This window comes from Apaloderma vittatum, unplaced genomic scaffold, assembly GCF_000703405.1.
Source record: "Apaloderma vittatum isolate BGI_N311 unplaced genomic scaffold, ASM70340v1 scaffold12612, whole genome shotgun sequence".
Lineage (NCBI taxonomy): Eukaryota > Metazoa > Chordata > Aves > Trogoniformes > Trogonidae > Apaloderma > Apaloderma vittatum.
The window spans coordinates 36,629-48,765 of NW_009704194.1; the positions used below are offsets into that span (position 1 = coordinate 36,629).

The 12,137-nt window shown below is 42.4% G+C and overlaps 1 protein-coding gene across 1 annotated transcript in view; it reads left to right on the forward strand.

Moving 5' to 3' along the window:
* The window catches only part of MYO9A (myosin IXA), a gene marked incomplete at both ends in the record, with an annotated part of 69,812 nt that overhangs the window by 32,328 nt on the left and 25,347 nt on the right, over nucleotides 1-12,137 (forward strand). Inside the window, 5 exons of the mRNA XM_009864948.1 lie at nucleotides 3,898-4,019; nucleotides 4,285-4,426; nucleotides 4,993-5,188; nucleotides 9,253-9,372; nucleotides 12,124-12,137. The exon at nucleotides 12,124-12,137 is cut by the window's right edge and continues 86 nt beyond it. Coding sequence (XP_009863250.1) covers nucleotides 3,898-4,019; nucleotides 4,285-4,426; nucleotides 4,993-5,188; nucleotides 9,253-9,372; nucleotides 12,124-12,137 — 594 coding nt within the window. The remainder of the gene's footprint in view (nucleotides 1-3,897; nucleotides 4,020-4,284; nucleotides 4,427-4,992; nucleotides 5,189-9,252; nucleotides 9,373-12,123) is intronic.

Here is a 12,137-nt window from a genome sequence, read left to right on the forward strand (position 1 = left end):
AATTTTGAGGACATACTCTTATTGTTTGAGAAAAATGATGAATAACCAAGGTTGAGACCAAAAAAAAAAATATTTGGAGCACGATCAACCGGCATGAGCTTGGGTGTTGAGCAGAGTCTGTTTTCTGGTGGGGCTCCCTGGTGAGCTTGATGTCCCCACCAGCAAACCTCAGCGTGCTTCGATAGACAGACTGAATTTGTGGGAAGCTCAGTTCAAATTTCTGTTCCTGTTGGAGATGGGTGAGTGGAAAAACGCTGCAGTCAACTGCGTGCCATATGACACATGGAGAAATAACAAACCGCACGAGTTACAAGTTTGTTATTTGGCTGCATGCCATCGTATGTAACTTGCATTTGCTTAAAAAAAAATAAAAAGCATGTTTAGAGTTGTTTAAACGTTATCTTTAAGATAGGAAGATTTGAAACCATGGGACTCAAAATATGACGCTGGTCATCATCGGTCACCCAAAGCATTGGCTTGGGTCCTTCCCCTCCCAGGGGGCTTCATTTGCCACCCTCTTGTTCCTCAGTTTCTCCAGATGGTGAAAGTTCATAACATAGATGATACAGAGTGTATCATAATGTATTTCATGTATGTACTATAGTATCATAGAGTAGTTTGAGTTGGAAAGGACCTTAGAGATCATCTTATTCCACCCCCTCTGCTATACAGAATGTACAACCCCCCACATGTGATATTCTTAAAGCTTGACAGCACCATCCTAGGCAGGCAAATTAGCAAACATGCTTAAAATATCCATAGAGAATGCTCTAGAAAACTTTCCTGGTGTGATGTGCAATCCGGCATCGTTACAATAGAGCAGCTTATAAACCTGTTTATAGATTGTCTGCTTTAGAGCATTTGGATACAGATTTATATATACTGTGTCTGTAGGCGCATTATTTAAAAAGTATATATTTATATAGCTGTGTGTAGAAATTCTTGTTCTACTTAAATTAAGAACAAGCATCAAAAATCCTTGCTCACAAATGAAAGCCTCAGCCACAACATCCTCTTCTGGAGGGATGTCAGGAACTTGAGGCAGCTGCCTCGTCTGCAGCGCACAAGTGCCGGCACCAAACCAGCCGTCGCTCAGGAACTCTCTAATAATAAGGTTTCCCCATCTCAAGGATTTATGCTATCCGAGCTCATTTTACTTCATCAAATGAATTATCTCTATGCTTGGGTTTTGTGGCTTTAAGCATGTATTTACAAAAGTTTCTATTTTCGTGAGCATCAAATTGACTCGTAATACTTGGTTTTTTAAGAGCGTTTTGAGATTATTTGGGAAATCGGCTAGGAGGGGGGGATTAATTCCCAGTTTCTCACGTTGAAAATGCCACCTGACACTGGAGCAGACAGTGCTGGAGACGAGGAGTCAGGAATTTCATTCCCATCTATCAGTCATGAGTGTTTAGGCAAAGTATATTCAGGCATCCAAAAGCATCTCCCTGTTGATCGCGTCCGAGTGCGCATCTCCGGTTTTGATGACAAGAAGGCGACGATGTTTCCATGTGGAGCTATGCTGGGGAAATAAAGGGGATTTTTCAGTTGATTTCCCACTTTGTTGTGCTTTAAGATAGGTGAGAAACTTGCTGCTTCTGGTTTTTATTTTTTTGTTTTTAGCACGTCTTCTCTGAAGTTTTCAAGCTCCTGATCGCTCCTTCCAACCGCTTCTTCATTTTACCATATAATTTTGGGCAGTAATAGCCCCCAGTGTGCATGATATTCTTGATAAATGTGATCTTAAATATCATATTTAATACTTTCCACTCTGATTATCTTTTTAGCATTTGGTTCTACTTACTGTTGACTGTGTCTGTATATGGAATAATTCATAATAGAGCATCTGTGGATTTGTAAGATGTTTTCCAGCATCTCCATGATGCTGTTGGACTCATGAGTATTTTCTCACTCTCAGGATTTATATAAAACCTTTAATTCTGCTGTGGATTAGAACGTGTTTCTGCTTGGCTTTAGTATCAAAATGAAGTCCTGATAACAAAGCTGTTCCAACGCTCCCATAAAGATAAACAGGACTTGTTTAAAATCAACTATAAAATTGTGGATGTTTTCTCTTCCTCACAGTTAGATTTCCATCAAGCCTCATGTCCCAGTTGGGAAGGTTTTTCTGATGCTCGACATTTATTTTAGTCTTGAATTCGTTCTGTGTGGCACAAGCAACGTTTCTACTCTGGGGTTGGTTGTAGGCAGGCAGGGCTTCTCTTCAACAGTGCTCAGCAAGCTCTTCACTGGAGTTCCTTTAATTTTCCCATATAAAAATGTTGGATCTTCTGCCACGTTCCGTGTTCTCGTTACCCCAAATTTTACATGCTGGTATGCCTCGGATTATCTCATACAGTGAGAAAAACTCCAATCAATATTGCTTTTTTTTAGGAGACGCCTCCCTGCTTAGCCACACCTTTCTAAATATTGAATGCAGTGACAAATTACTCCCATTTGAGAGGTGGCTGTGTGGAACGAGTCCCTGCAGTGACGCGTGGTGCCAGCATCGTGCGATATCATTGCGGTCGGGGCAGCAGAGTAGGTTCTGAATACACAAACGCAGAGCATTAACCTCCTTGTGGTGGTTAAACATGTCACCCCGAGAGCAATCAGTAACATCTCACCCAATAATTAAATGAAAATATGGAGCTGCTGGACTTTAAAAGACCCCAAGTCCCTTTTTTTTTTGGTTCTTTGCCCAATTCCTTTTGCCCTGTGCTCTCCTCTCCAGTGAACTTGCATTGCTCCACCTTCCAACTATCCAGGCTTCATCTCCCCAGGGACAGGAGAGGTAAATCCGTACATTTTAGTCGGGAGTAAGGATGCCAGAAATAGGACTCTCTTGCAAAATGAAAACTTCATGTTTTTTGGATCTAATTCCTTGAGTGCTGCATCCATCAAAGGATGGTAGAGAATTTATTGTCACGTTCAGAAGCACAGGAATATTTTGGAGGCTACTTTTAAGGCCTCTCTCTTGAAATCTGCAGAAGGGTAGTTGTTAGCAAATTAATATGGAAATTGTATAAAAGATTAATCACTGAAATTTAATCAAGTTTAACAGCAATGAACAGCAACGATTTCAACCCTTAAGCTTCTGTGGTTGTGTGGACATTTGCCCAGTGTTCTGGAGACCAGTGAACACCCAAGGAACTCTGTCACTCGATCAGGAGGCCATAATTAGTTCTCCTGGGTTGTGATTCTAAAGACAACCAAGCCAACAAATGGAAAAATGATAGGAAAAAAGGAATAAAGGGAATTTAATCTTTTTTTTTTTTCCATTGAAGCATTGGAGCGATTGCTCTGGAATAGTTCCCGCTGCTGCCTGTGTGCCTGTCTTGAAAAGAGAGCGTGTCCTTGAGTTGTTGTGGAAAAGGTAGTTAGCTGAGGACTTTAAACCCTCTTCAAATTTGGCCAATGCAACGAGAGGTTGTTTTCGGGGTGGGAAGGTAGGAGCAACAGACGGACAGATGTGGGGAACAGTCCCACAGCCTGGGAGTGTTTCTGACCCACCTCAAAAGAAAAGAAAGAGCAGAGGAGGGAGAATTCACCCAAATCCTGCAGGACCTTAGCCAAAATTTCTTTATAATGCATCTCAAAGCATGTCAGGCTCTTCAATTCTAAAAATAATATAGAGTTCCTGTTCGTTTTGTGTGAGGATACACTGAGGAGTTGGAAGAAGGTATTTTTCCTTTCTTTTTTGCTGATATTAAAAATAAAAGCAGAAGCAGCCGAAAAAAATGAATTGGATTGTTAGAAAGATGCATCACATTACAGCAATTTTGAGGATTTTTCCTTTTTTTTTTTTTTTTTTTTAATTCTGCCATCAAAATACCTTATGCTTGCACCCAATATTATTTTAATCTCTGGCCTGTTTTGGGGGGGTTTTTTTAGGAGGAATATCGAGCAGAAGGAATTAGCTGGCACAACATCGACTACATAGACAACTCTGGCTGCATCAACCTGATCAGCAAGAAGCCGACGGGCCTGCTCCATCTGCTGGATGAGGAAAGCAAGTGAGTAAGAAAATGATTGGGTCTTGCTAATATTTGGGTTTTTTCGCTTCAAAAGTGTTTAGCTTTCAGTCTCGTGGGTCTTCCCAGAGACCTCTCTGGGCTGATATACCTTGTGTCTAATTATAACCATGGGATGGCATGGTATTTCAGGCATGGAGGTGGAACCTCAGAATAGCTGTATTTTCCCATCTTGTGGCCAAGAAAGAAGTGTAAAACCTTTTTTGTTGGGTTTACCTCTGTTGTCTTTTTAATTCCTTCCACTCAGTTTCCCTCAAGCCACAAACCAGACTCTGCTGGACAAATTTAAGCGTCAACACGAAGGGAACTCCTACATTGAATTTCCAGCAGTCATGGAGCCAGCTTTCATCATCAAGCACTACGCAGGCAAAGTGAAGTACGGAGTGAAGGTCTGTCCCCCAGCAGTTGTTCTCCTTTCAGTCATCTAGTCGTGACGGGGAAGGAGAGCCTCAAAGGCTCCATGGAGATGTTTCAGAGAGGACTTGGCTAGAGAAGAGATGCAAGGGTTGGGAGAGAAGCGCTTGGTGAAAAGCCTGGCTGAAATGAAAAGATGGTGGAGATCACGTCATCTTTTCTCCATGTTGTTGGTATTTCAGGAAAGAATTTAGGGACGTGCACTGAGGTTAACGCTATGTCCCAGCCATGGGTTGAACCTGGGTGTTTGGTAGCCTTTCTGGGTGTGCTTTGTGTAGAAAACCCATTGGGTTTTTGTGCATCGTGGGCTTTTTTTTGACATTCCAGGTTGGGTTGGACGAGACTCTAAGCAACCTGATCTGGTTGAAGATGTCCCTGCTCACTTCAGGGAGGTTGGACTAGATGACCTTAAAAGGTCCCTTCCAACCCAAACACATTCTGTGATTCGAGCCGCTTTAGAGAGAGGAGCTGTCAGCCAGCCTGTCTAATCGATATTATTTATTTTCCTCTTTTCTCCCTCTCTTTTTTTTTTCTTCCCTAGGATTTCCGTGAGAAGAATACAGATCACATGCGCCCAGACATCGTCGCTCTCCTGCGAAGCAGCAAGAACGCTTTTATCTGTGGGATGATTGGCATTGACCCAGTGGCTGTGTTCCGCTGGGCGGTCCTGCGGGCATTTTTCAGGGCAGCGATTGCTTTTCGGGAAGCTGGAAAACGATACGTGGAGAAGAAAACTGGTATGTGGGTCCATCTCCAAATCCCAGCACCTGTTTTCCACCAGAAATTTCTAATAATTAGTATTTTAAGTAGCTTGACTTATTAGGAACTATTAATCTGTTAAAAAATTCTCCCATTAATCTATTAAAATTCATTAAATTATCATTTTGCTATGCAGAAGTGACACTTAAAGGTATGTTTGGATTTTAACCAACAGTAAGAAAAGATTCTTCACTTCACTTTTCCTTTTTGTAGGATGCATGCACAGGAAAACTCAAGTAATTCAAACATACCAATTAGCAAATTATTTTTGCTAGGGATTCTTGAACTGTTAGCTACATCTGGAAGCCAAAGAAAAACGCAGTAATTCTCCTCCACGATTTTTCAAGTTGTTCACCCTTTAAGCTGCTCTTGTTGAGCAAAATTCATTGCTTTGCGGTCATCCAGAACCGCCTCACACCGAACACGGGGGCATTAAATTAAAGGAAAGTAATGGTGCATCATCATGCTGTGGCAGGCAATACCTGGCTGGGCTATTAGACCATTTCTCTGCCTAAAGCAATTCTGGGAAGACGGGTACCAGCTGTTCCCCTGAGTTTCTGGGCACAAGAGGGCTTGAAATTCAGGTCGAAATTAGAGCCTCGGCAGGGAAAAATGTCAGCTGAGTTAAAATGAATGAATAGAGCAGCACTGTGAATTTTCATTTAGTCAGAGAGGTGTTCATCCAAGAAGCCAAGGAACCTAGGCATGGAAACCATACAAGTGGAAAGAATAATTTTCTTCTTCGGGGTGATTAATAGCGTCCCAAAAAGACGTTTGGAGAATGTCACTCCAAAGAGGTGGCTTCGAAAATCATCTTTGCTTTTTCCTAACGCCTCCTTTTTCATCTCGCATGAAACCCAGGCATGATTAATAGTGTCCCAAAAAGACGTTTGGAGAAATGTCACTCCAAAGAGGTGGCTTCCAAAATCATCTTTGCGTTTTCCTAAAGCCTCCTTTTTCATCTCGCATGAAACCCAGGCTGAGCTAAAGCGAGATGCTGAAGGAGATTGTAAAAAATACATTCAGTCTCAGGAAGTGAGAGCTAATTTCAAGCCCTGCTTCGCTTTCTGTGTCTCTGCCAATCGCTCAGGCCTGCCATGCTCGTCTCCTTCGCTAACCAGCTTTCTGCTTTCCTTGAGTTTGTGACGATGACTTGCTTATATCTATATATACATATTGATATATAGATATAAAACAGAGATTTTTCCGACAATTCTGAGACTCGGTTCTTGCGTCGCCTTTTTCTTCCCGTACCAAAACTAACCAATGGCTGAGTTTCTAAACCTTTTCTGCCAGGTGGTGCTGCTTTTTTGTCTGTCTGGCGTCCTTCAGCCTGCTTTCAAATGGCTTTGTGCTTCATAACCTCTGTGCTTTGAGTAAAAAAAAACCAGAAAAAAATGAAAAAAACAAACAAAAGAACCTCAGAAAGCTGGGTGAGGTTTGTATTAAACTTCCCAACAACCCTCAGGTAGTTTGTACCTTGAGTTTCTGTGTGCGTCTTCAGCCTGTGTTGGGAAAAAGTGATGAGAAAGTCACCCTTGTTGAGGCAGAACTAGTGGGAGAAATATCTCCTTGGAGAGGTATCCATCATCTCCTAGCTTCTGCCCAGGTAGAGCTTCACAAGATGAGATCCATAGCAATGTTCTCCTCACAAATTGTCCTTCTTCAGAATCCTGTCCCACTTGCCAAAGCACCCCAACGCTGTAGAAGAGGTGGACTTAAGCGGAAGGCTTGGCCAGTGGTTGGGCAGTGGAGCGGGCTGGTGGTTCTTCCTGCCCCCTCAAATAACGCAGAAAAGCCCCAAACTGATGCTTTGCATCTACAGAGGACAGCACAGGTTAACCCAGCCTGACAGCCAAAAGCAGACAACTGAAGACAGCGTATGTTTTGAATTCTAAATTTTGTTTATTTTTTACCAAACTTTGCTGGCTTTTAATTAGCCGGAGTTGGCTGCTTCACTGCCCACGGACGAAGAGCTTTTGATAAAATCATGGTGGATTATCTGAGAGTAACTTCAAACACGTATATGCCTGTGCTTAATATTTGTGTATAATTTTTTTAAAAGGTGTATTGCCCTGTTCTTGCTTTCTGAGGTCCTTTCTGCTGCCACCACCAACCATCCACCCAACAGACATAATTAATGAGGAGGAAAATATCTGAAGCATGGGGGGTTTCTTGTTTGTTTGGTTTGATTTTTAAATTTAAGGCTCTTTGTGCTCTTTTGTCTTAACCCCAGATGGATCTTCCTTCTTTTTACCTGTCTGAGTTACGCTTGCAATTACCCAGCCAGGGTTTTAATGAGAAATCTCTGGCTTCTGTACAAGCAGCTCTGCAAAATTTCGCTCTGCTTTCTTTTTGCATCTTCTCTTTTGGTTATCTTCTCCATGCCAGCAGTGCCAGCCAGCGCTACAGATACTTCTGGAAGGATAATCAGTGGGGTTTTCTGCTGGCTTTGAGGACTTTCTGCTTTTCTGTGCTCCTTCTAGCTCCCTATCCCAGCTTTTAGTGACTGCGTGATCGTCCTCATTAAACTGGAGGTGAAGAGCAGCAAAGCGGTGTTGCCCCGAGTTTTGTTGGGCACCTTGCTCTTCTGCCAACCCTCCTTGGGTGGAGCACACCGGGATCTGGCGAGCTACAGCTAGCTTGAAGGGTGGACTTGTTCAGTAATTTGATTAATTTTTTAAAAAATTATTACTGAGTTTATCAGGGACGGTTGAGTCCAAAAGAACTACGTGTTTGAGCTTAGATATGTTAGTGAACTTTGATTAAAGGAACATTATCAAGCTTTTTAGGAAAGAAATTTTTCTGATTGGCCTTTTTTTGCTCAATCACTGATATGGATTTTTTACACCAAAAAACTCCACATTTCGTTGTTAACGAAAACTTGATGGAAGAATCCCAGCTTTCTCATCTTGGTTTTGCTGGGCCCATACCTAAATCCTCACTCCGAGAAAGTTTTCATGGTCCTCGCATTGCATTCGGCCAACAAGGGTTGCTCCTTGGGTTGGTGCCCCTCACGGCTGATGTACACGATAACCCCTTCTCAAAACCAATCCTGTTGAGTTCTGCAGATTTATTCATCTCCAATCCTCCCCCAAAAGAATTTAAAAAAAAAACCAACCGCAAAAACCAACCACACCTTTAATAGCCAAATAAAGGTGATAGTACCCCAAAAATGGGTCTTAGAGGTCTCACTGAGCAGCGTGAGGCGGTGGCAGTGTGAAGAAGACACCCCTTGACAGTGTTCCTTTGGAAAGTTCGTATCCGTGCTTTCTGATGATTTAACGTGTTGGTATGAAATGCTTGCGGATGTGCCGGCACAAGGTAACTTCTCGGTGACCTCATCACGCCTCAGCAGGAGCAGGATATATCCCTGGACTTGGCTGTTTCCATGGTGTCATCTGTGTCACCTCCACCCCACGGTCAGAGCTGGGCCACTCAGACTCCTCTTGGCCACGCGATGATGGTTTCTTCAAACTTTTGACTTTGAGCTCATCCTACCTCGCTCCAGGCTCTGTGTCCTCTGCTCTCGAGGAGAACAGAATCCTTGCTTAATACAAATAACTCCTAATTTTCCTTTTAATTGCGGCTCTGGGATGTGAGATGAGATTTCGAGATGGCCGCATCCAGGAGCATCTGCATGAGGAATTGCGGATAACACCTGGCAGAAGCATGGAAAGCATTTTAAAAAGCAGTTAATATGCGTAAAAATTTATCCAGCCACCTATTTTTGGCCTGAATAATCTGGGAGTGGTTATAAAGGGATTAGGTTCTGGCTAATGAGGATTGTAAGTGGGGTTGGAACATGGTCCATCCCACTGCTCCCGCGCCACGACACTGAGTCTAGAGGAAACCGAAGTTAAATTGTGTCGAGTGCGAAAAAAATGCGCGACCCTTGAGCTCTCGTGTCCTTTGGGCTGGTTCTTTTACCCTCTCCTGAGACCTGCTTATAAACTCTCTCTTCTCTCTGTTTTTTTTTGTTTATTTGTTTTTTGTTTTCTATTTTTTTTAATTTTTATTGTTTTTATTTTGCTTCCCAAAGGGCATGATGATGCAGTGCCATGTGCGGTTTTGAAAAGTGTGGATAGTTTTAGCTTTCTCCATCACCCAGTTCATCAGAGGAGCTTAGAGATCCTGCAGAGATGCAAGGAGGAGAAGTACAGTAAGGCTCCACCACCCGCCCTCCCCTCTCATACTACACTCACACGCCAAAGAAATGGAAACCAAGTGCATTTGGGTTAAAAAAACCCAACAACTCGAGGAGCCTTCCAGAATGGAACAGACAATTTTGGGCCCAGCTTGGTTTGCAGAGTTAAAATTAAGTGCAAACCCACGGTGCCGGAGGAGTGACATCGTTTTGTCGGTGGATTCCTGGGTCGTGTGTCGACGTTCAGTCAAGAAGCTGGATTTTGTGTGGTTTGTTGTCGTTAATTATGATACTAGCAGGAGGAACATTCCTGGCAGAAGGCACGGGGCTGATACAGCTGGAATCTGACTTGATTTTGATTTTATTGGGCTTTGCAAATGATTTTAGCCCGTGAAAATGGTGCCTCTGAGGGCTTTTATTTTAAAACTGAAGCAGTTGGTGATTTTTCTTTTTAGAGAAAAAGATGTACTTGGTCTCCATTTCTTCTTCCTCACTCCTCTGTCACTTAATAAACTCATCCTGCATGACAACATCAACACTATATATTACATAATATATATTAAAAATATATCTATGCAGTGCTCATATCTTTAGATGCATCATTTTCCTGCCCTTATTATCTTCCATCATATTGCACATGAAAGCTCACAGAAATAGAGGGAAAACCCTCAGCCCGAGTTGCTTAACGTAAACATCACACAACTTGGGAGTAAATGCAAAAACACCCGGAATTTTTCTGCAGAGCTGAGCGCGGTAAGTGCAGTGATTGCATGCTCGATCTTCACAGATAATGCTTTTCCTGCTCGAAATTTCATATTGGATTTGAACACTTCCTGCAGTGTGTAGAGTTGAGGAAGCAGGGGTGTTTTAATTCTTAATTTAAGATTTAATTCTTATTTTTAGATTTTAATTCTTGGTTTAGAGTATGTTGTCTTTTCCTACAAGTTCCCCCTATTGCTACGAAGAATTATAAAGCTGCAAGACAGACACTAGATTTTGCTGGGTGGTGTTTTGCTAAGCAGCCATACTGATACCACTAAGAAACTATTGAAAAGAAAGGCAATTCTCAGTAATTTTAATTGCAATTAATTAATCAATTTTAATTTGTTAAGTTAGCAGGGTGAGAAGTTAATTTGCAGGCTCTTAGGTGCAAAAAGTGGGATATTCATACAACTTAAGAGATGCTTAGAGCTTTAGTTAAACATGAAGTTGAGCTCAACGTGTTAAGACCTCACTTCTTATAGACCCATCCGCACTCTTTGTAAATCGTATATCGGAGTAAATAGTTCTTTTCAGCCCAATTATTTGGATTAGGTCGTGTTTGGGACTATCTCTTTCAGGGATTTCTTTGCTGGGAAGTGCAGGAGTGTGGAGGAGGACAGAGTTTGCTTGAAAAAAGGGTGCAGACTGAAAAAAAATGTTTAAAATACCTCTGAAAGCCCATTTTTCATGAAATTATGCAGGCTAGAGAGACTTTCTGAACTTTAATGGGAAAGTATAGAGACACTTCAAGTCTATGAAAAAGTAGGCACAGTGAGACAGGAGGTGCTTTCTTGGTGTAAAACTAGCTACAAAAACTAGTAACTAGCTTCAAGACAAGCTGTTGTTCTGTCTCGACAGGTAGAGGACGGTAGATGTCCCGTTAAAGGGATGTCACTGGTTGAGGTTTGGTAGGAATTCATTTCATTAAAAGTTTTAGGCTCTATGGTGGGTCTTCAGGTCAGCAGGACTCACTTTGCCTTCATCTTCAGCGTAATAAGATCCTTAGGAAACCTGCTAGCTGAGGCTGTATAAAATAGGAAAATGATAAACATGGGGAGGATATGCTGTTACTTCTTCCAGTTCTGTCACAAACAATAGTTTAGACCTCTTTCTTTTTTCAGGGGGGTTTTTTTTCCACTTTTTTTCCCACTGCAGAAATATCAGAGTAAAATAATAGACTTTTTTTTTCCCCCCACATTGTTCCCTGTCTCACAGCAGCGATTTCGAGACAGTTAAAACATTGTTCGGCTGTTTTCATGTCAAATGGGAGCTGATCGGGTCTTTAAGTATCTGTGGGTTAGCAACTTGAGAAGTGGTTTCGCTGTCTGCGAAAATCGTCTCCTGTCTTCCTAAATGCTTGGTTACAAAACATTTCCACTTTGGGGAAGACGACAGCTGGAAGCATCTGCTTCTGTAACCATGCCTGATAACTTTTGGGGCTATTTATTAGATAGAAATTTCTCTAAAACTGCTCCTATCAAAGGATATCAGTTCAAGAGGCAATAATCCCCCCTCCTCATGCAGTATATCCAGCTTGCTATCTGTATCCCTTCCTATCTGTAGGAAGGGAAGGAGCACACGAGGAACAAATGACCGTTTTTCCAAATTTACCCCACTTACATCCGGGTGTTTTGCCTGACTAGGTTGTCCCACGCAGGAGGGAGAGCTTGGGAATACTTTGGACGTGTGGGACATGGGGGACCAGTCTCTGCTTCCTTCAGCCCGCTTACTTCCAGGCTGGGACACCGTGTCCCTAACGCATGGTGCATGCGTGGGAGCAGAATTAGGAGGACTCGAGCAAACAGTGTTACTCATAAGGGTGATGACTCCACGGCAGAGAGATGGAACTTCGTAGACGATGGATATGTCGCCATCCTTGGCACCCTTGTGGGCCCAGCATGTGCCATGACACGTACATGCTTGTCAATGCTGTTATGGCTGTTCTAATTGCCTTTTGGTGAAGAGCCAGGTTAGGAACTTTTTTTTTTTCATGTGCCGCTTTAGGTATTACTCGGAAG